We start from the raw sequence: 20,986 nt of genomic DNA on the forward strand, positions 1-20,986 counted from the left end.
AAATGAAATTTCTACACAAATGCACGTGTTTAAATACAAGAAAAATTGGCTTGATTTTTAGCTTGACCGAATGAATAAAAAGCAATGTGTGCTGAGCACGTGTTTCTGCATACAGATTAACAGATGAAAAACTAAATACGGTTCGCTCTGATGTAGAAGGCAGATCGTCTTGCAATGCCTGAGGGCCAAATCAGACCTGGATGATGTGCTTGTACTTCGACCGAGAGCAGCGTTGCTCAGACATTCCTGTCGGATTGATTCTGAGATATGAAACTGGGCACGTGGCCTTGCTGGTATGTGGTGGCCATTTTGCTTTAGGGTGTTGAACGACGTGACTCGCTGTAGGTACACATGGATCTTTTGCCTCTGAATAATGTCCAGTGAATATGATGAGTTTTCGTGCACTGAAATAAATGGCTTCTGATGGGTTTTGCCTTTGATCAGCTCCTTTAGCCATTCAGATTCCCTTCGTATTACCATAGTCTTGCAAGAAAGAAATGATGAAAGTTGTATCTGGCTACTGCTCACAGTAGGAAAACCTCTCTCGGTTTGACGTAACTATGTGTTTGATATCTCCGAAGGCCAAACTTCATCATCCGTATCGCCTGTAAGTTACGATAAAGGATAACAAGATGATTATAAGGGAGAGGACCGCCAGAAACTCAAGGACTTGGTAGTTTATGCGCATGGCCGCATTGCCAGAGCGAGAAGACGGATGAAAGGTTTGTCCCCACGTGACGGCGAGTGCCTGGGGAAGATAAGCGCGAGACAACAAGACGTTCTAAGCCTGAAGGAACACGCTGGTCACGAAGAGACACGGGACAGAGGAACACGCAGGTGTAGCCCCATTCATTAGCACCGCATGGAACATCGTGTACTCTTTTGAAGGCTCATGGGAGCAAGGGATTGAAAAGAAACCAGGAAGATCAATATGGTTTGCTTCATTGAGACAGCTAGTTTGTACAGAAGCAAAGCAGATTATGAACATACACAAGCGAGATCCATGCCTAATGCAGTGCACTCCAAAAAAATATATGTGCATTCATAAATATGTGATTTTTTTTTTTCCTCAAACTTTTACGCTCAGACAGCAGAAGAAAAGGAATTTCAGATGGGTAACTTTCTACTTTTCAAAGGACACTTCCATTGCATTTCTCTTTGAATTATTAGGTCATGTAGAGACACGTTTGTGATTTCACTAAACCATTTCACTTGCGCTTACGTACTGCTTCCCGTCACATGTGCGCCCAAACAATGTCTCAACCCACACCCGCTGTTTCTTCAACACCTCTCTGTTGAATAAGATTGGGGCCTCGGCCAAGACGAGCAGCAACAATCTTTAATTTATGAAGCGCAAATAATTCATGCATGCAATCTGTGAAGAGTCCACCTTGAATTCTTGTGTTTTGTGTTTATTGGGATGTAAATAAACTGCTACACTCAGGACTGTCTGTCTTTCAAGTGGAAGCGTGTGTTTACCATTGCCTTCACATGTGCCGTTTGTTCCTCATTGTTCTCAGCAGTTTTCCTTTGTAACCCGCGTACAGGCTTTTGACAGCATATCTCTTTGGACGGCATAAACAAGCTGCAGTTCTGATGTTGCTTTTGTGTCACGCCTGGGCTCCTTCCAGGTGTGTTATTGTGCTATTGATCCTTGTAGAGTTTCACCACGCTCATGCTGTATCCCAAACCACATTGATTTGTAGGACTGCTCATGTATAAGTAGGTTGAAACCTTATTGGATTTGTTGGTGGTGAAATCAAAAATCTTGACTGCACTGAAAATGGGGAGGTGGTGTTTGAAGCTTCGAGCTATAGTCTTTTGCGCTGTCGGTCAAAAGATCAATATTATATATTCACGAAAGCGGACGGCTTTGTTCAGACGGAGGTTTAATTTGCTGCTTTTTCAGTGTTTCCCATTCTTTTTGATCTGAGCGTGGTCGTAAAGTATAGTAAACAACAAAGTGATTAGCCTTGTTCTGAAGTTTCCATAGTGTCTTAGGCACTATGTGTTTGTGTAATTTCTTTTCTGCCTGTGGTCTATAAGAGCATTTTGAGATCTACCAAAACAAGTCACCTTCTCCATGCACTGCTTCCACGTCGGTTTTAATTAGGACCTCTACTTTTGTTATCTTTTGTCAAAGCATTGATTTGATTGTACTCAAGAGTCTCGATAGTTACCTTCAAATGTCTGTGCCATTATACCACATGTGTTGTTATTTGGTAGCTAACTAGCTATAAACATGTTTATGAGATCTAACTTGTTTAGCAAGGTTTGCTTTGCTTTATAAAAGATACTGAACAGAAAATGACAATAGAAGAAGGTCTGACAGGGCACTCTGACATTTCTGAATGCAACAATGAATTAAATTAATTTAGTGTAGCTAGAATGAATCTATGTTGAAATTTGTGTACAGTGTAGAGCTTGTGTCCATTTTTGTTTTCCAACCATTTGTGATTATTGTATAAATATATATTTTTAGATGTTTTATTAAAAGCACTCAAAAAGAGCCATTTCTAGGCAATGCGATGTTTTAGAGATGAGTATAACTAAAAAAATACAGACTGATTTCTACTCTTTTGATTACACAGATGAAAGTTTTCTCCCAAACTTTGAAAAGTAGTGGAATAACTGATGGCATCTGTTTCCTGGAGACCATCAACTGAAGGTTCAACATTTGCATAGTAAAGGATAAATTTATAATTCTGTTAAACATGCCAATATAGAGCATTGCGCAGGGGCCGTAAGCTTAATTGATGCAGTAAAAATGTGCATAAAAGTCTTTATTGCACATTTAAAAGGTGTTCCCAACAAAACTCCATGGTGCAGAGTGTTCAGTTAGCAGCTCACGGGTTCATTCGGTCTCCTAAAGGGCCCCAAGCGCTTCTGAGATGGCCTGACAGCCTTGTGTAGCCCACGCCAGAATCAATACAACAAAGGTCATTTGCTATTCCAGTCATAGGCAGCTCCATTCCCACCGAACTGTATTTGATGCATACCAAAGATGTGCACAATGACCTCGCTCCTCTGTCATTATGCGAGCAAGATGGAGCATCTATTCAGCGGAGAATAATGTCATTTAGTCATGTCGACTTGAACACCAGTTTAGTAAGGAGGGAAAAGCGAGGTAGTTTATGTGTGTGTATAAGCTAATGCTATCACTGTTTCCAGCATGTAGTCAATAAGTGAATTTTAAAATGAATATTCTGTTTCTTGTATAGGACATGCTGTGCGACATGTGGCAAGCTGGTTAGATATGTCGTGTTTTCGCATGAAGTTGCTACATCACTGTTCCCTCCTAAACTTAGCTCACTCTGGGGAGCAGGTGTGTACAAGTGTTGTTTCTCTAAGCTACTCTGACGACTTCTTCCACATGAACAGCCGATTCGCTTAGACATGATACTGATGTCAGGCGTCGAATGAAAAAGTAAAGCCGGCTGGGAAGCAGCGGGAAGGCGAGGCTCTCACCATCTGTGCGAGTGACCTGCCAAACACAGGCTCATCATCATCATCACTCAAAGAGCCTTGTGAAGGCACCTGACCACTCATTTGTCCATCTGCCAGTGTTGGACTGCCCTGGTTCTGGCACTGTCCGATTGGCCCACTGAGATGTGCATCATTTTAGTCAATCAACCGAGCAACAGCGAAATGGAGGATCGTCGCTTGACTTGTTCAGGGTGTGATATGCCGTTGGTGGAGGTCAGAATTCATCTAAACTTGTGGTAGATATGGATATTTAACAGTAGCATAGCCTTTACTGTTGGTTTTAAACAATCCCTTTCAGTGTTTTCATGGTTAGTGCAAAAAATATGGCTATTCTCTAAAAGATGCATGCTCCAGCATCTAGATATTGAGTTATTTTTGCACTGAATTAAGTAATGGATCGCTAAATTACTTACATGGTCCATGCCGGGATGTATAATTATCTAGCATGGCTATTGATTACAGGGCTAATTTAGCATGACATATTGCATGAAATATAGCTCAATTCAATTGATTACCCTCACTACCTTGTTCAATTCTATTTAGGTACAAAGCAGCAGCAGCACCGGGTTGTTTTGCTAACGGCTAGCCTCAACAAATAATTCCCTTAGGGAAGAAAAATAATGTAGTGCTTGTTCAAAATAAGATTTCGATTGATTAGCTGCCATTCCAGCAGGATAGGGTTGATATTCTTTCAAAATCCTCATGTTTGGTGCACTGGGAGGATTATCCCAGGCTCACGGAGGGTCTAAGGTTAGCACTGTAGTAGGTTTATGCACAAGTTTGTTTGGCTTCTAGGAAGCACAATTAAGTAAGAAAGTTCACAATGTGCTGTGGAAAGTCTGCATCTTTATCATCCTCTGGAGGTTTAATTTGTGTAATCTATCATTCTCTTCCCTCTCTCCTAGAGTGTGTTTGACCCCATAAACCAGCATTGGGGGAATCATGGAGAGCGGATACATGGGTGGAGTCGCCAGTATGCAGATGTATGTGATTTACTGCTTTATCATGATACAAATAAAAGGTATGTTTGATCTATGAGTGGGAATTCAGAAGGAATCAGGTTGCATGCATACACACAATACTGTCAGAGAAGCACACTCAATCATGCCTGCATCTGCCATTTAGATTGTGATGAAGATGCTATTACTGCCGCATGGTGCAGAGAAAACAAGACAAGGTATTTTATGCTGTCAACTGAAGAGTGCAAATGAAAATGCCTGCAATGGCTGAAAATGATTGAAGCTGATCAAACTCTATTGTTTGCCGTTTCCATTCCTAATTCCATTGCTTTTTTTCCGACTCACCTGGAAGTGGGTTCTGAATTGATGAATCCAAAATGCAAAATACAAATCCAAAATGTCTCACATGTCCGTCTAACAGAGGCTAATTTTGTTTTCTGCTGGCTACAAGAGATGCACTTAAAAAGGGAGACTTCTTGTGAATTCTCGATTGAGGAAGACCATACAAGAGACGAGGGAGGATGTTGTTTTTTCAATGCACTTTCAGGCACGTGTTTTTACAAGCACCGTGGTATCATGGTATTCTATGAAGTATCCTGCAGATAGTATCCTGTAAATAACATCCTGTACAAGGTTTAATGGTACAGTGATGCTAATATAAGGGGGTGGGGTTAAGTAAAGGTAGGCTACCATGTTTTTTTTCTGACATAGTACCATGTTTTTTAAACCATAGTCACACCATGTTCTTGGAAGTATTTTGGAGTTCTATGTAATGCAACAATATTTCTGCTCTTTGTTATTGATATATCAAGGTGCCATGGTAATGCCGTCTGATCACTACACCTTAGTACCACTGCAGTGCCTTTCGTAAGAGCATTCTTAAGGAGTGTTTTGGCTCACTTCTGTCAGCACTCGTGTGCAAAACTGATTTGTTTTCAAATCTGACTTAAAACAATTTGATATTCTGTCATTGTCTATTTTGGTATGTTTTTGTTGGCTTCATACGCTTTCGTGAACTTTGTCAATTGTCGGCAGCATTCTGTTTTGATGGCGGAGCTAATTTTCACTCAAGGCCATCGATTTTTCTGCATGGCTCACATAAAAAGCCACATAAATACGGCGCTGGCTTTGTTCTGCTGTGAAAGCACAGTGTCTAGTGACATCACTCCAGATCGCTGGGATTGGTTTTGAAGTCCTTCAGTGCTCCAGTGGCTTGAGGCTTGCTGCTGCATCATGGTATTCAAAGCGGGTGTGTCTCTGTGGCTTGAACTCTGGTCGCAAGTCATAGATCTGATGCTAGTCATTGCATCAGCATCATAGAATATGTCTGAGTAGAAAAGTAGAAAAAGTAGGCCATCTTCTTTTAAAATAGGGTGTTTTATGAGACGTGAAGCTGTAACTTCAGCTGTAAGAGATTGCTTCAGAGAGTGCATCGATATGATGTATTTCTGTTGGCGGATGTTGAGATATAATGTGGTTGGTGCTCATTTTGAAAGATTACCCTGTGGCGATATCTTTACGTTACTGTAGCAGTCAGTTTGAACGAGGCAGATTCAAGAACAGCAGCTCCTGACAGTGTCTCCACAGAGCGAGAGGCTTTGGCTTTAGAGACGGCCATGTTCCTGATTGATTCCTCTCATTAGCTGCATGGATACACTCTCACGCATTCCAGTTGCCCCTGCACGTCTCACTTCCATCCTGTTAACCCATGCTGAAGGTTGTGTTGGAGACTCTTCTACCATCTCTGTGGCTAGCTGTGAAATGGCATATATTAACATGCCCCCACAAAGGCTAGACAGCAGTCAGCTCAGGTCTGATATTAATGATGGTGCTGGCTTAAACACCAGGATCCATGAACCAGGCCTGCTTCGGATCTCACTAATGGCCTGAAAGACTTCAGAGGGAGCTGGACAGGTCTCATTATCACCAATGTTCTTCCAGAGGTAAAGCGCCTAGAAGACAACAAGCCTCTCCCTCAGTGTAATTGAGACGACTGTCTTGAATCTTGCAGCCATTGGTTTTTTCATCTAATGGGGCTGTTAAAGATCAGATGATTATGAATGGGTGTTTTAAGAGAATTTGTTTGGTAGCTTTTTATTAGATTGAATTCCAGATTTGGCAGTGCATCATTTTTTAGGTATCTTATAGAGTAACTCAATTAGAATGACAGATCGTTTCATAATCGTAGATTAGCAAGTGGCGCAGACTGTCACAAGTTAGAGCTGCTAACAACCAGCATGCCTCATCGCAATTGCAAAATAATATAAATAGATAATTAATGCTGAATGCAATTATTATCAATATGAAGTACATTTTTGCAGTGTCGCTGTAATTTGGGAGATTCATTTTTATATGAGAGGGATGGAAGCAGCTTGAAAGGCGAGAGAGGAAAAAAAGAGTAAGGGAGAAATCAACAGAAAGTATAATGAACATCAAATACTTTTTTTCTGCAGCGCAGGCAATTGTTATTGTAGTTCTCAAGGAAGCGTGTAATGATCTGAGGGAATATGGCATTTCTAATATTCCAATGTGCCACAAGGAGCAGGACTATATGGAATGCACAAGGTGTCAATGCACAAGTTTTAAAGATGGAAATGAAAGGCAATGTATTAAAGCAAAAAAAAAAAAAAGTATTGTATGTTCACCATTTTCACATACGAAAATGTCACTCGGAATGGTTACAAACATCAGCTGCGGCTTCTGTATACACTTCAATGTAACTTTATCATGACCATCAGCATTGTGGTTTTCATGGACTGTAGGAATTTCATCTTAACCAAAATAGTAATTTTATGGATCACAAACTCTTAACACTTGATTTGTTCTTTATATCTCTGATAACAAGGTTATAGTGTAATTGAGTGATTCCCAACCAGGGATACGTGTTCCTCAGGGGGTACTTTGCTGCTTTAAACCTATAAAACAATCAAAAAGTTGGCAGTTTGTGTAAATGACACTCATTCTACGTAATTGTGAGTGTGCGTGTGTGTTTGTAGAGAGAGAGAGAGAGAGAGAGAGAGAGAGAGAGAGAGAGAGAGAGAGAGAGAGAGAGAGAGAGAGAGAGAGAGAGAGAGAGAGAGAGGCTGTAGAAAAGTAGATTTCAGCAACATATTTACTTTTCACAACAAGCTTTCCCACCATTTTCATCCCAACAAATGTTGTAGCTAACCCATTGTTAAGTACTATTTATAAACTATAATAGCATTTATTAATATTTCGAAATAGCTTTTTCAGATTTTAGTTTGTTTTAATATTTTTGTTTTGTGCTTTTGTCTTTTTTTACATTTGTTTTAATCAAGTTTTTCTCTTAAATAATTATATTTTACTTCAGCCTAATTTAAATGAACAAAATTTAAGTCAACAAACCAGTTGGAGAATAACAGATTCTATTATTTCTTAAACTGGTTCAGTTTGTAAGGGAGATTCCGTTGTACTGGTTATTTGATAGTTTAAATTTCTTTACTACAGCATGCAATGTGTTTTCTCCCATATCAATCAGTTTAATTGGAAAGCATTTTTTCCTGAGAAAAGAAAACCCTAGTAATCTCGCATGGGCCTGTGCTGTGGGTCAGTGTTCTTGTAGTGCCATCAGCATAGTGTTGTCAGAACATTTTCAGTATGCCTGCAGCTTTAAAGTGATTAGTCACATGGAATTCGCAGCACAAATGATTGGCTCACAAAGTTGCCCATGAGCAAAGATTACAGTTTTATCCAGGTATTATTGACCTCCTTGGTGTGTCCTTTTAAGCCTTTGATTCACGAGTCAATTCTTTGAAAATTATGTTGGGACACATGCAACAAACTGGCAAAAAGTTCAGCAGCATGCAGGCAATAATCTATTTTGTTTTACACTGTTTGCTGTTTTCATTGGTGTTGCCTGGCAACGCTGCTTTAAAAGCTGCCCTCTGTATGGTCAGTCTGAGAAATGGAACGCTGTGGATATTTGCTGTATACACATTTTTAAATCACAACGGCCCCATCTAAATTCTCCCTTAATGTGCAGTTACCATTTTGTAATCCTAGTCAGAATTGAGCTAAATTGGGCTGTCTCCATTTACTTGTGTTTGTTGCTTATGGCACGTTATAAATTAACATTGAAGAAGAAGCTGGCATAACTTGGAAGAGGGACATGGCTGGCTAGGACCAGGAATGAACAAAAGTGAAAAAAATAATCTAGATATTTTTGGACAGTGATATATGTATTATTATACACAGGCCTATCTGGTTATAAGTGTTTAGACATTATAGTGACGTTTAGATTAATTAATTCTATGCAAGTATTTGGCATAAATGTATCATTTGCCCTCATAAAAGTAAAAATTCCCCCTGAAAGTCAATTCCATGGAGGCAAATATCATTCCTTAATAAAGAATTTAATTTCTGACGCTACCTGTGACCCTGTTTATGTCTAGAAATGTGAGGGATCTCTTTTATTGCCCATCTCTTTGAGTGCAGACACTGGTGTGAATAGCTCATTAGCCCAGCCATTGATTGGGCTTCTCAGCTGCCTTAGTGAAATTCTTTTTTGCAAACACATGGGCTAAAAGACAAAGCAATCGATCAATGATCAGGAAGGCAATGATCCATGCAGGAATCTGAGTGCCAACTGGCTTAAAGGCTCCCTAAGGAATCTGATGTTGTCCTCATTTTCACTCAGAGGTATTTTCTTAGAAACGGAGGAGTATTAATGAGCCATAACAGGTCTGACTGCCAATATATTATTTGTTTTTGCCATTGAGGTGAAGTTTGAAAGCTTGTCAAAATTCCGCGTGTATGCGTACGCCGTTAAATGTCCGAGCGAAACGAAGCAAAATCTATATCTACATCTGTGGAGCGATATTTCTTTTCCTAGGATGGTAGGAGAAGACTCATAAATGGTATTAACCCCAGTGACGGGTAGGTTTAGGGACGGGGTTGGGGTAGGTCATATATTTATATATACATAATACAGTAATATAACGTTAAGTCAAAGGCGTTAATAAACACGCTGAAAAGCGATTATGCGTGTTGATAGCACGCCAAAAATGGAAATACGAATTGGCGTGTCATACATACGCCATTTCATGAGATCAGTCTGCAAAATGAATAAATGGATAAATAGCATTCGTATGCTATTTAAATGTTGTAAAATGTGCTTGTGTTTGTTAGCATTTTACAGGTGCATTCAAAGAACCTTTGTTTTTCATGATTGCTTATCTGTAAGTAAAACATTTTGTTAACCTCATGACACATGCATCTGGAGGCTGCGGTGCTCTGATGGGCGAGAAACATGTCCTCCTGACATTTTGTCTCTTCAGGACATGCATTCAGTGTGGTCACCACTCAGAACTGAATACTGTCTGGTTAAATGCAAGATTGTCTTTCAAGGAAAAAGCGATTGCATGGACCCTAACTGCATTTTTTGTCATCTATGTCAAATATATTTAGTTTAATTTGATCTTATGTTGATTTTTCAGTAGTTACAGTAGTATAATTTTGTTGACCTTTTCATTTTGCCCCTGCATTACAGGGACCGAGTTAGCACTACATCACACATTATTGTACAATTTGTAAGCCAGATCACATCAGGGTGAGCTCACAGAGATTTTAAGTGCTGTAATTATCCAAATCTCTGGGTGCCTATGAAAAAAATGTATAAATGATTGTTGTCATTTAGCTTTTTATTGCATTGGTGGCCTGTAGCAGGAAAGGCCCAAGAGCAAATATGTAGTTTTTAATAGGGCAATAACTCAGGTGTCCAGCTGGGTTTGGCTAATAAACAAAACAGGACTATGGGAAATTTAATCTCTCCTTAGTGAGACTACCTAAGCGAAAAGGACTGTTGTTAGGAATATTCCTGCGATATTACATGTTTTCAGGCATTGTGGAATTGAATTTGTCTTAGACAGTTTAGGTAGTATGTTCAACAAAAAGGTGTTTAGTGAAATTGTTAGGATATCATTGTTAGGCCCCTTAAGCTTTTGCGGGTTCTATGAATTGCAGTGGCAAAATCTTTCGTACTCCTTCCTTAAAGTTATTCGTCTAGAAATGGTTTAATATGCAGACAGATGCATTCTTATACCATATTAGATGGCCTTGGAGTTATTTCATCTGTGTAAGATGCAGTGAAACATGTTTGAGGATTTCATTTTGTTTTGTCCTCTTTAAGAACTAAATCGTGACATCTCACTGACTTTTCTTATTCAGTGTATGTAAGGTTTAATACAGATGTTTTTTTATGTGGCTGCCACTGAACAATGTAATTTGGCTAAAGTCACAGGAATCTGGACAATCATAATCATGTATAATTACTTAATGAATTTTGAATTGTGCCAATGCTTTCTATTATTGCAGTCTTATCTGGATTCCACAATCCATTTCAGATGAATAGTCCCGTACTTCTGCTAGTATGTAATTTCTCTTTTGATACGGTGCAGGTACATGGCGACCTTGTCTGTAGCTACAGAAGCACCTCAACCTGAAATGTGACTGAAAAGCGAGGGCAAATGCTGGTGGACTCCAGCCTGCCTGAACAGTACCGGTATAGAGTTTGAGTTATAATTTAGCTCTCCTTGTGTTTGAGTGATGGCCGGCCTCTAAAAGGCCTGTCTGCACTGCTGAAAGCCTTGCTGATGTACGAGCACACCTGTCTGACAAATCTTCCGTGTCAGTCAGTGACTGACAAGCATTCATCATGTTTGTAATTTTTTGGGTTGTGAGTCTGTCCTGGATCTTAAATGGAGCAAATACAATGTGATTCTTTGCTGCTGGTTTGGCTGTCTTAGATTTGAATCTGGCAGTCCCCTCCTTATACCACTGGAAAAATAGTTCACCTACAAATGATTGCCATTTGCTGACCCTCATGTTGTTTCAATCACATTTGACTTACTTAGGTGAAAACACTTAGGAAGTTTAGCAGAACATCTAAACTGCTCTTTTCCATACAATGATATTTGTTCATTTGCACTGCAACATGTTCACCTGTTTGTTTGTTTTTTAAGCTTGACCGCATCCATCCCTATTCACTTTCATCGTACAGATAGGAGCAGGAGTATATTTTCTGGATGAACTATTCTCTCAAGACACGTGTTCATAATGGTAAATTATTTTTTTTAATTCCCCAGAAACTAGGTCAGTAAACATCCTTATTCCAACATGAGAAAAAAAATGCTGACATTTATTTAGTTTTTACATTACCTTAAGCACATTGGTCTGATTGACTAATGTGCTTAGGGTAGAAAAGACAGTCAATATAAAAATGGCTTTTTCACACTCAAAGCAAGGACGCAATGCTTTTAAACCATGTTTATGCTAGAAATACTGATATAGTATTTGCACAAATTTGCGTGAGGCTGGAATCATGGCTCTGTTCTCCAGGGATCTCTCAGGAAACCATTAGAAGTAACATTCAAAAGTGATTTTTTTTCTTTTTCTTTTTTCTGGTGTAAGATTCAGGAGTAGGCACTTACCCTGTCATGATCAACCTACGGCAATTTATATGAGAGATGCTTTTAAAGCGTCTGCATTCAACAACATCCAGTCCTGATAGTAATATAATCAAATATAATATATGTATGTATATAGATTCCTTAAAATGTACATTTGTGTTTTATTCAGCAAATGTGTGGTCTCGTTGCTTAAGTTGTATCTTTCATACCGCAAATAATTCACACTTGTTTACTGCCTGGCTACTGCACAGAAGATACCTGTTACATTTCTGGATAGAATATATAACAATTTTAGCCATGAAAAGACAGATCTGCTTTTAAATAGAAAAACAACATATTTCATCAAAAGTTCACATCATAATCATCGTGATCTTCTATTCTACTAGGTTTCCTTCTCAACAAACAGTCAGGTCTCTAACGCGCCTATGGTTGTCGTACAGCACAGACGGTATTGCTTGGGACCACAAAGACTGCTCCACTACTCTTTACACATGTAACAGTCAAGTATGAGAAACAACACCTTCTTGAGGTCTTAATATCATCTGTTGTCAGTGAATGGCCTACAAATATCACACTGCATATTTTGGCAGCAAGTCTCTCCCTCTACTTCTCGCTAGTTACCACTGTTCCATTGCCATTTGCCACATCTGACAGCTCATGATGAGGGGATATAGAGCTAGTTATAGATTTTCAGACATCCCTTCCATTTGAATTTGATGTCTATGTCAAGGCAAAAAGATAAATGGCAAGTTGGAACAGTATGTTCTCCACTCTTGCCTTGTCAGTTTGCTTGTAGTATTTGTGGTCCTCTGCATGTGCAGCTTAAAAGGCATTGTCCAACACATTTATGACTGTAGCTTTAACCTCAACAGCAGCTGGCATCCCTTTCCCAGAAATCCAGAGCCTTGTAAAAGGAGACTTCTGGCTGGTCTCAGACATCAGAGCCATTTTGGAAGGGTATCGCTTCAGTTCTCCATAAATGCAGTGGTTCCTCATAAAGACATAAATCAGAAAGCAAGCCACTAAGATCACAATGAAAAGTAGACCAAATGCAGCAATCAGTGCCACGTCCCACCTCTCGGAGTTCTTTACGGCTTGTTCTAATCCTTTAGTTAGGACATTGACACACTTGGTGTCGTGTCTATGATGGATGCTGTGAATGTCCACACACACTTTGTACTGTGTAGCAGGGTTGAGATGTGTAAGATTGTATACAGTCATGTCAGATGGTACCCTAGCTGTGAATGCCATAGTTGGATGGTTCGGACTGGGCATTGTATACCACTTAATGTTTGGTGCCAGGCTACCATGAGAGGCCTTCCAGGATATCAACACAGAGTTGGTCTGTACAGATTGGATGTTGACATTCAGTGAGTAATTGACAGGCTGTGGGAAGTATCCATTTACCTCCACCGAGACAGATTTTAGGTCTGCCCCAACAAGATTGTGTGCCACACACGTGTACAATCCAGCCTCATTCTCAGTGATATCATAAATATCAAGGGTGCCTTCAGGGTGCATGTAGAATCTCTCAAAAACTGCATTTGGGATGATCCTTCTCCCAGACGGAGTCACCCAGTATATGTCTGGCTCAGGTTCAGCAAAGGCACGGCAGTGCAGGGACACAGATCTCCCACTATCCACACTGATTTGTGTGGGGAGGCTCTCTGAAGAGATGAGAGGCAGACAGATCTCCATCATCTCTCTGAAGTGAACCTGCCGCACATGCTGACCTTCATACTCTGGAGGTTCCACACAGAATAGGGAGTCAGGCTCCATGAAACGGATGTTTGTCTTGTTCATGTTCATCCACCGTACAACGCAGTCACAGCGGATAGGGTTAGAGTGCATGCTTACCTCCCGGAGATTTGGGAGGGACTCTACTGTGATCCGGTGCAGGGCACTTAAAGCATTACCATTTAGCATTAGAGTTTCCAGCCTTGGTAGCCTATAGAAAGCATTTGGATGTATATACGAAAGTTTAGGGTTGTTGGTGGCTTCGATTTTGGTCAGTTCTGGGAGGTTGTTGAGGGCAAAACTATCAATGGACACCAACTCAGGCATGCTGTTAATGCCCAGTTCCTTAAGATGGAGCATGTCCACAAAGTCGCCCCTTTGAATTCTCCCAATGGGGTTCTTATTGAGATCCAAAAACTTCAGGCTCTTAAGATGCTTGAGTGCACCATGGGGTACCTTAGGGAATGTATTGTCATAGAATGAGATACTTTCCAGATTGTCAAGGCCCAGAAGTGAATCATCTGGTATCTGTGACAGGTTCATTCTAGTAAGAACCAGACTGCGCAGGTTTCTTAGAGGCTTGAAGCTCATATCCTGAATAGAAAGGATAGGATTTTCCCCAATCATTAGAATTTCCAAATTCGGTAATGGCTCAAACCATTCACTTCTTATACTCTGAAGCCGGTTGGAGTTGAGGTGCAGTCTCAGCAAGCTCTGAAGGCCACGAAAAGCCTCTGGAGAAATAAAGGAGATGAGGTTATGATTCAGGTAGAGCTCCTGAAGGTTGGTCAGTTGAGAAAGGCTGTTGTCTGGTAGGGCGCATATCCAGTTTTCCTCCATGTGTAGGGATAAGAGTTGAGGGAGGTGGCCAATGTTGAAGTCACTTATTGATGACAGGTTGTTTTGTGAGAGATCAATCTCAGTGATGTTGGGCAGGTAATCCAAAGAGTGCTCAATCTTAGCAATGTTGTTGGTCTGAAGCAAAACGACTTGTGTATCAGATGGCAATCTCATGGGCAGGTTAAAAAGTCCCAGGTCATTACAGTCAACAGTAGGAGCCTCCATATAGACGGAGCTAGGGGAAAACCAGGGTCTAATTTCACATACACAAAGTTTGGGACAACTGACTTTCTCTTCTGCAGCCAGAACAAACGTAGTCACTGCAAGGCCCACTAGCAAATAATCCGCAAATGATATGTCCTTCATATTGGCACAGTTCCCACCAGTAAGGAGTTGGTCCGTAAAGATTTTGCAGCAAAAGCACTTCACTTCAAAAATAATCAACCATTTGTGGTGATCACTATTGAATCCAACAGAGGGCCTTCCCTAGGCCCTGACCGATGTGCTGTCAACAGATGCAGTGTCCCGTTGCTAAGTCTCCCGTTATTCAGATTGAAGGTGGTGTATGCAATTTTACAGGCTAGGCAGATAAAGGTGAAGCGGTCACCATTAAACCTCAGGTAGCGGTGGTTTCAGCTAGGCAGACACAAGGCTGTTCATTTCATTTAATACTATGGATGGTGCCATCATCATCCTAATCCACTTCTACCTGAGGAAAATAAGAAGAAAGAGATGAAAAATATTAGCATATAATTATCGAAAAATGCAAGGGCATCACTAAGGCAAGACAGAGGCATGCTGACATTTACAAAAGCCACATTAAAGCACTCTGATGTCTGCTGACATTTTATTCAGCAGTACCTTGCACGCTAAGCCTTTGACATATGGATATGGGTGTCCTTCACCCAAAATATTATTTTGGGATTCTAAAGCCGAAGTTGTCCTAAAATGTGGGAATTACAAAGCTTAGTGTGTTTGACTTGTTGTAGACATTAATATTGCTGCTTATTTTTCAAAAGGGTACATTCCCCAGATGCAATGGACCATGATGAAATGTTATAGCTGTGTACACAAAACATTCTCATTACTTTCCTGTTTAGTGAAAATAATGCAACTGGGCTATAAGCAACATATACCATGGCCTTGAATATTAGATATTTTATCTCAACAGTATTATACCAATTGTTTGTTATTTTTCCACTGTTAAAAGCAACTATCGTTGTTTTGCTATGCAGAAGAGCCTTTAAAAAAATCCAACAGCAATTATGTGAGAGCTCTGCATCACCAGGGTTACCATGGAAGCTATAGCCAGAAAGAAAGTGAGTGAGACAAAAAGAGAGAGCATTTTCCATCAAATCATCATCCCTCTTTTCGACTTCGGTGGCTAAGGAAGGTGGTGAGGAAGTAAGGAATCCACAAAAAGTCTGCAGTAAGTTTCGCAGACATGGAGAAATGGGAGTTCATCCCTCAATGCTCTGTGGAGGTGAGAGTGTTGAGTATTTGAGGGGGCGAAATGTGTGACTTTCCAAGGCAACAAGATTCTTCATAAAGCCAAGAACATTCAGAAAAAGCTTCAATAAAGGGACCTTCTGGTGACTAATATTTGTGGCAATAGAATCTGTTTGAAATACATGGTATACAGGGCCTTCTCCGTTTCAGTTGTTTGTCTGGTAATCATGATTACAAAAGAGTATCTGATCTGTTAATGTCTCGCCATCACTGACCTATACTTGTGTTGTAAACAGAAACACTAGGAACTACACTCTCTTTCCATAGACACAGTCAAATTGTTAATTGCAAATTGTAAAGTCTAGCGGGTAATGAGTGCTATTAAATTTGGGTGTTTATTACACCTCATAGGTGTGCGGCTGCTCTCACAGTGGTTGGAAATTGGATGCTTGACAATACCTGTGTCAGCCAAATGCATCTAGTTTTCCTGACTGACAAGAATGGCCTATTTTCCTGAGGTGTTAAATGGAGCACTGCTCCTGCAGTACCTGCATGCTCTCTCTGGTAGTGCTAGTTCACTACTAGTGCAGTGCGTAAGCATGCTTGTCTGTTAACAGCATAGTGTTAATGTGCAAAAAGCGAAAATGCAGTTAGTTTTTCTTTTGATCTTTCTAGTCTCTTCTTCTAAATTGTGATAGTTCTGGATCTGTGATTTTTCCAGATATTTTCCAAGATATTAATAGTGATTTAAATTAGTCCTTAGTATTTAATATACTTTAAGTGTAGAACAATTTAAGGGTGCATAATAAATGAAGTGTTTCTCTTATTAGAGACGGTTCACATTCAATATATTTTTGTACTACTTTGCATTTTCTGTTATGCAGGATTGTTTTTATTATCTTGCCCTTTTAGACAAGGTTATGTTTTTGATGTAGGGCCAGAGTTTCAGTGTTCAGTGATTTCACATAGTGAATAGGACCATTTACCAATGCACAATAAAGAGGCGTAGTTCAATGGGGCTTGAATAATTTGGCACTGTTTTGAGTGTGTTACATCAAGGTTTCCATAGTTCCACAGAATTAGCTGCAACTGTTTGGTATGTCCACAATATTTCAGAACACAATTATTTAGATTATTCAACTACAGCTAAAAAGGTAGCTAAAACTATTTGGCATATTGCATGTACTGCACAACTGTACTGTTGTGAAGTGAGAAAGAAATCAAAGAACGTTTAGTCATTTTAAGACTGCAAAATCGTTACCCTATCCTCCAGAAATAACCATGTTAAAGCTCTAGATTCTGCAATGGTAAATAATGTCTTGTTTTACATTTACATTTATTCATTTAGCTGACGCTTTTATCCAAAGCGACTTACAATTGCTATATATGTCAGAGGTCGCACGCCTCTGGAGCAACTAGGGGTTAAGTGTCTTGCTCAGGGACACATTGGTGTCTCACAGTGGATTCGAAACCGGGTCTCTCACACCAAAGGAATGTGTCTTATCCACTGCGCCATCACCACCCATGTAATGGTTGGCTCATGATTGTGTTCTGGAGGCTGTTTCTGTTAAAGTATCCACACACTCCCAGGAGAGGAGACACATACTAATACAACTAAACCTGTATTAACCTCCAATGACTGTGTAACAGCAATAAAGGTACTGCACAGTGCACACCCATTAAAAACTCCAGTCAAAGACAAATGAAGGAAATTAGGCCTAACCCAGTTAAGTGTAGGTGAGAACGTACACACTTAAGGACTTGGAACAACACCGTGGCTCATAGAGCGTAAGTGGCAATACCTTGCATAGTGCGGCACACTTTCAGAGACAGAGAGAAATGCAACTAATACCAGAGAAAATGGAATTTCAAGATGGATGCCTCTAATCACCGTCCTGATGTACTGCAGAGTAAGTCAACAAAATTGGAGGGAGAGGAGCCGGAGAATCGTTGCCCGTCGTTATTTGCCAGACCTGATATCACAGAGCTAGCATCATCTTGATTGGGCCTGTGAAATATAGGGGCATGTTTGAATAAATGTGTCCGGTGGGCAGAAGGCCTGCTGACCCTGGGAAGTAACTCAGGCTGAACGGTGGCAGCCCGGCTCCAATGTTTGCTTTGAGATGGGCGATTTGAGATGGGCTGTAAATCTTGGGCTGGGGACTGATTACGAAGCTTGAGGTCCTCTTAAAGCTCAAGCTAACCCCTCTGGGTATTGGAAAATAGCTGTAGCAACTCAGAGCAAACTGCTCTTGGGATTATAATGTTATTGTTTTTTGTTTATTTATTTATTTAGTTATTTTTTTGCATCTGTTTCTTCATTGTTTTTTTTGTTTGGTTTTTTTACTTTCATTTGTGGTAATCCTGTTAGATGTGTTGAAACAAGCAGTATTGACCCGTCCTTGTACCTAACTGATATCTACCCTTACAACCCCTTTTTTTTCAATGTAAAGAAGTTATATTGGCATTAAATTGGAGTTTTACACACATTAAGCACACTTTTCTAGAAAGTGCATTTATGTATTTTGATTTTATGATGTTTTATTTTGTCCACTTCCTTGCCATTATACTACTTCACCTACAGGTAATTTTTTGTTAATTGTCATAAGCACAAAATACTTTTTTGGATTAGAACATATCTGCCAAGTACATAAAAGTAACATATAAATGACCAGCAAACTTACATGGGTTATTTTTATATATACAATGTTGTAGCTGTAGAATTTAATTTCTAGTTAAACGGGTGTCATACAGAAAGTAGGGCAGAGGTTCACACAAATGTCTACAGAAAGACACCTCTTACTCTTACACCCATGCTCTCTCTCTCTCCTCTTTGTGTTTCACTGCAGCTTTCATTTTGTTTCCACCTCTCTTCGTATGTTTAGTGTAAGTTGTTCAATCAGGCCTGGAGAAGACGCAAAGGACCTAGCTGCCGGCCAGTTTGCATAGACCTCTCAGTGGGTGGCATAGTCTGTTTTGCTGTTCCTCCCCCTGCCCTTTACTTCATTGATTTGCCATTACAAGGTAAGGGACGAGTCCATTAAACAGGCTTTGCTATGCAATGTGTGTGCATAATGTTTCCAGTGCAATGCACAATGAACATTTCCCTTTGCACCTGCTCCTGTGCTCACAAAATCAGAGCCGAGTCTACGGTTAATCCAGAATCAATGTTCCAAATTAACCGATGGACCCCACAGGTTTCAGCTTTTCCACCGCCGTCTTTTCTTTCCCTCAAAGAACACAAGTGTACATAGACAATTTCTAAAATGTGTAACTGACTGTTTGATGCTGATTTTCTCTAAGAAAATCTAATTCATGATTACATATAGGGGTGTGCAATATCATGACTTTTGATCGTGAAATGTCTCCACAATCTGCTTTTGAAGAAATATGCTAGTATCAAGCTACAGTGCTTCTATCAGTTGCAGTTCTGGCGCCTCCGTCCCACATACTGTACAATGCGACGTACATTCACATCACATGTTAATTTAGAGGTAGAGTTACGCTCACATGACATTGCAGTTATTCGCAATCATGAAAGTGTATCCTTTACATGCGTTTTAAAGCGTTGTCGTTTAAACATTTTATTCACATGCTTTTCTGAGTGTGACACCCCAACCGCGCACACACTAAAAGAGTGTCAAACAGCCCTTGAGTACTAAACTAAGTTATCTTTTACATCTTATTGCGCTAGGCTGGGTATCGTAACAAAATGTTCGATACCGATACCGATACCGATACCTTGACTTCGATACCGGTTCCTGAACGATACTTTTTTCGATACCAATTTTATGTAACCAGTTTTAACAATATAACATTACCTAATTTTTTTTCTTTTTCAGTTTGTTTACTTTTTTACACTCATATTTTGAGCTTGTAAAAAAGCACCAATGCTAAATTTTTCTATGTTTCCTAATCATTTAACAACATACTCTTTACTTCAATGAGCTCATTGTTTCTGCCTTAATGCATTGTTTAACAATGAAACTGAATGAAAATTAATTGAAATGCATTACACTGTCACCTCTGATAACAGATCACTCTAAATTGTAATTTAGACACATGCATTTTCTGTAAAGCTGCTTTGAAACGATATCTATTGTGAAAAATGCTATACAAATAAATGTGAATTAAATTAAATATAGGCTATACTAGGGGGGCGGGATATTTGCCTCGCGCTCAGCACGTGAAGCTTGCCTCAAAGCACTGGCAAAAGTAGCCTAATAATTATGGATGTGGAAAGGAAACAATAGCAAGGAGATATTTTAATTATTTATTAATGAACAAGTGTTTACTAATGGCTTGTTCACACCGAAAGCGAATTTAATTATTTGTGCGAGTAGATTACATACAAAGTCAATGCAAAGACGTGAATAGACGCATCATTCGCGGGCGTCGCGAATTATGCGTTTGCCGCGAACGTCTTCTGCGCAAGTTGAAAAATTTGAACTCGAGCGGAAGATTTAAGCGTCTGACTAGACGTGATATACGCATATTTGACGCTCTATTCGCGTTCGGTGTGAACACACCATTACTCTCAAGTGTATTCTGTGCGCTTCTAACACACACACACACACACACTACAGCCTCACGTGCGACGAGCCGCGTCTCTGGGCAGCAGCGTAAACTAGTGTTTATCCGCCACAGCCAATCATACTGAATGCTTATTGTTTCACTGACGTTGACGAGATTAACCACTTAGGTACCGAAATTTGGTACCGAAAAACAAGACATGTTTCGATACTCGGTAGTATCGAGGCAATTCAGTCGGTACCTAAAAAGTACCGAACTCGGTACCCAGCCCTACTTAAAATACACACAAGGTTTACATAAACACAGCCAGTTATGTCTTAAGTGAACATAAACAGTTGGAAGAAAACCAAATTAGTGTCTGTACATTACAGTCTACGGTAGGCCTATATTAGATCCGTGCATGAGATCTTAAAGTGACAGCAGCCTAATAAACCTGCTGCTGCTTGTCATTAATGTTAATCAAACAACAAAAGACAAAGAGAAAATCACATACTGCTCTTCGGTGAATAACTTCAGTAGCTTTATCAGTGTATATAGAATTTATACAGTGAAGTC

The 20,986-nt window shown here is 39.9% G+C and overlaps 1 protein-coding gene and 1 long non-coding RNA gene across 2 annotated transcripts in view; one reads left to right on the forward strand and one right to left on the reverse strand.

The window, feature by feature from the left end:
• The first annotated feature begins 4,426 nt into the window (after positions 1–4,426).
• Positions 4,427–20,986, forward strand: part of LOC130080002 (uncharacterized) — a 68,273-nt gene continuing 51,713 nt past the window's right edge. Inside the window, exon 1 of the long non-coding RNA XR_008806637.1 lies at positions 4,427–4,507. This is a non-coding gene — a long non-coding RNA (uncharacterized LOC130080002). The remainder of the gene's footprint in view (positions 4,508–20,986) is intronic.
• Positions 11,582–14,977, reverse strand: LOC130080001 (leucine-rich repeat neuronal protein 3). The gene has a single exon (XM_056245268.1). The coding sequence runs from the start codon at positions 14,813–14,815 to the stop codon at positions 12,695–12,697; it is 2,121 nt and encodes a 706-aa protein (XP_056101243.1). The 5' UTR covers positions 14,816–14,977; the 3' UTR covers positions 11,582–12,694.

This window comes from Rhinichthys klamathensis, unplaced genomic scaffold (assembly GCF_029890125.1).
Source record: "Rhinichthys klamathensis goyatoka isolate OS25496 unplaced genomic scaffold, OSU_Roscu_1.1 h1tg000029l_1, whole genome shotgun sequence".
Classification (NCBI taxonomy): domain Eukaryota; kingdom Metazoa; phylum Chordata; class Actinopteri; order Cypriniformes; family Leuciscidae; genus Rhinichthys; species Rhinichthys klamathensis.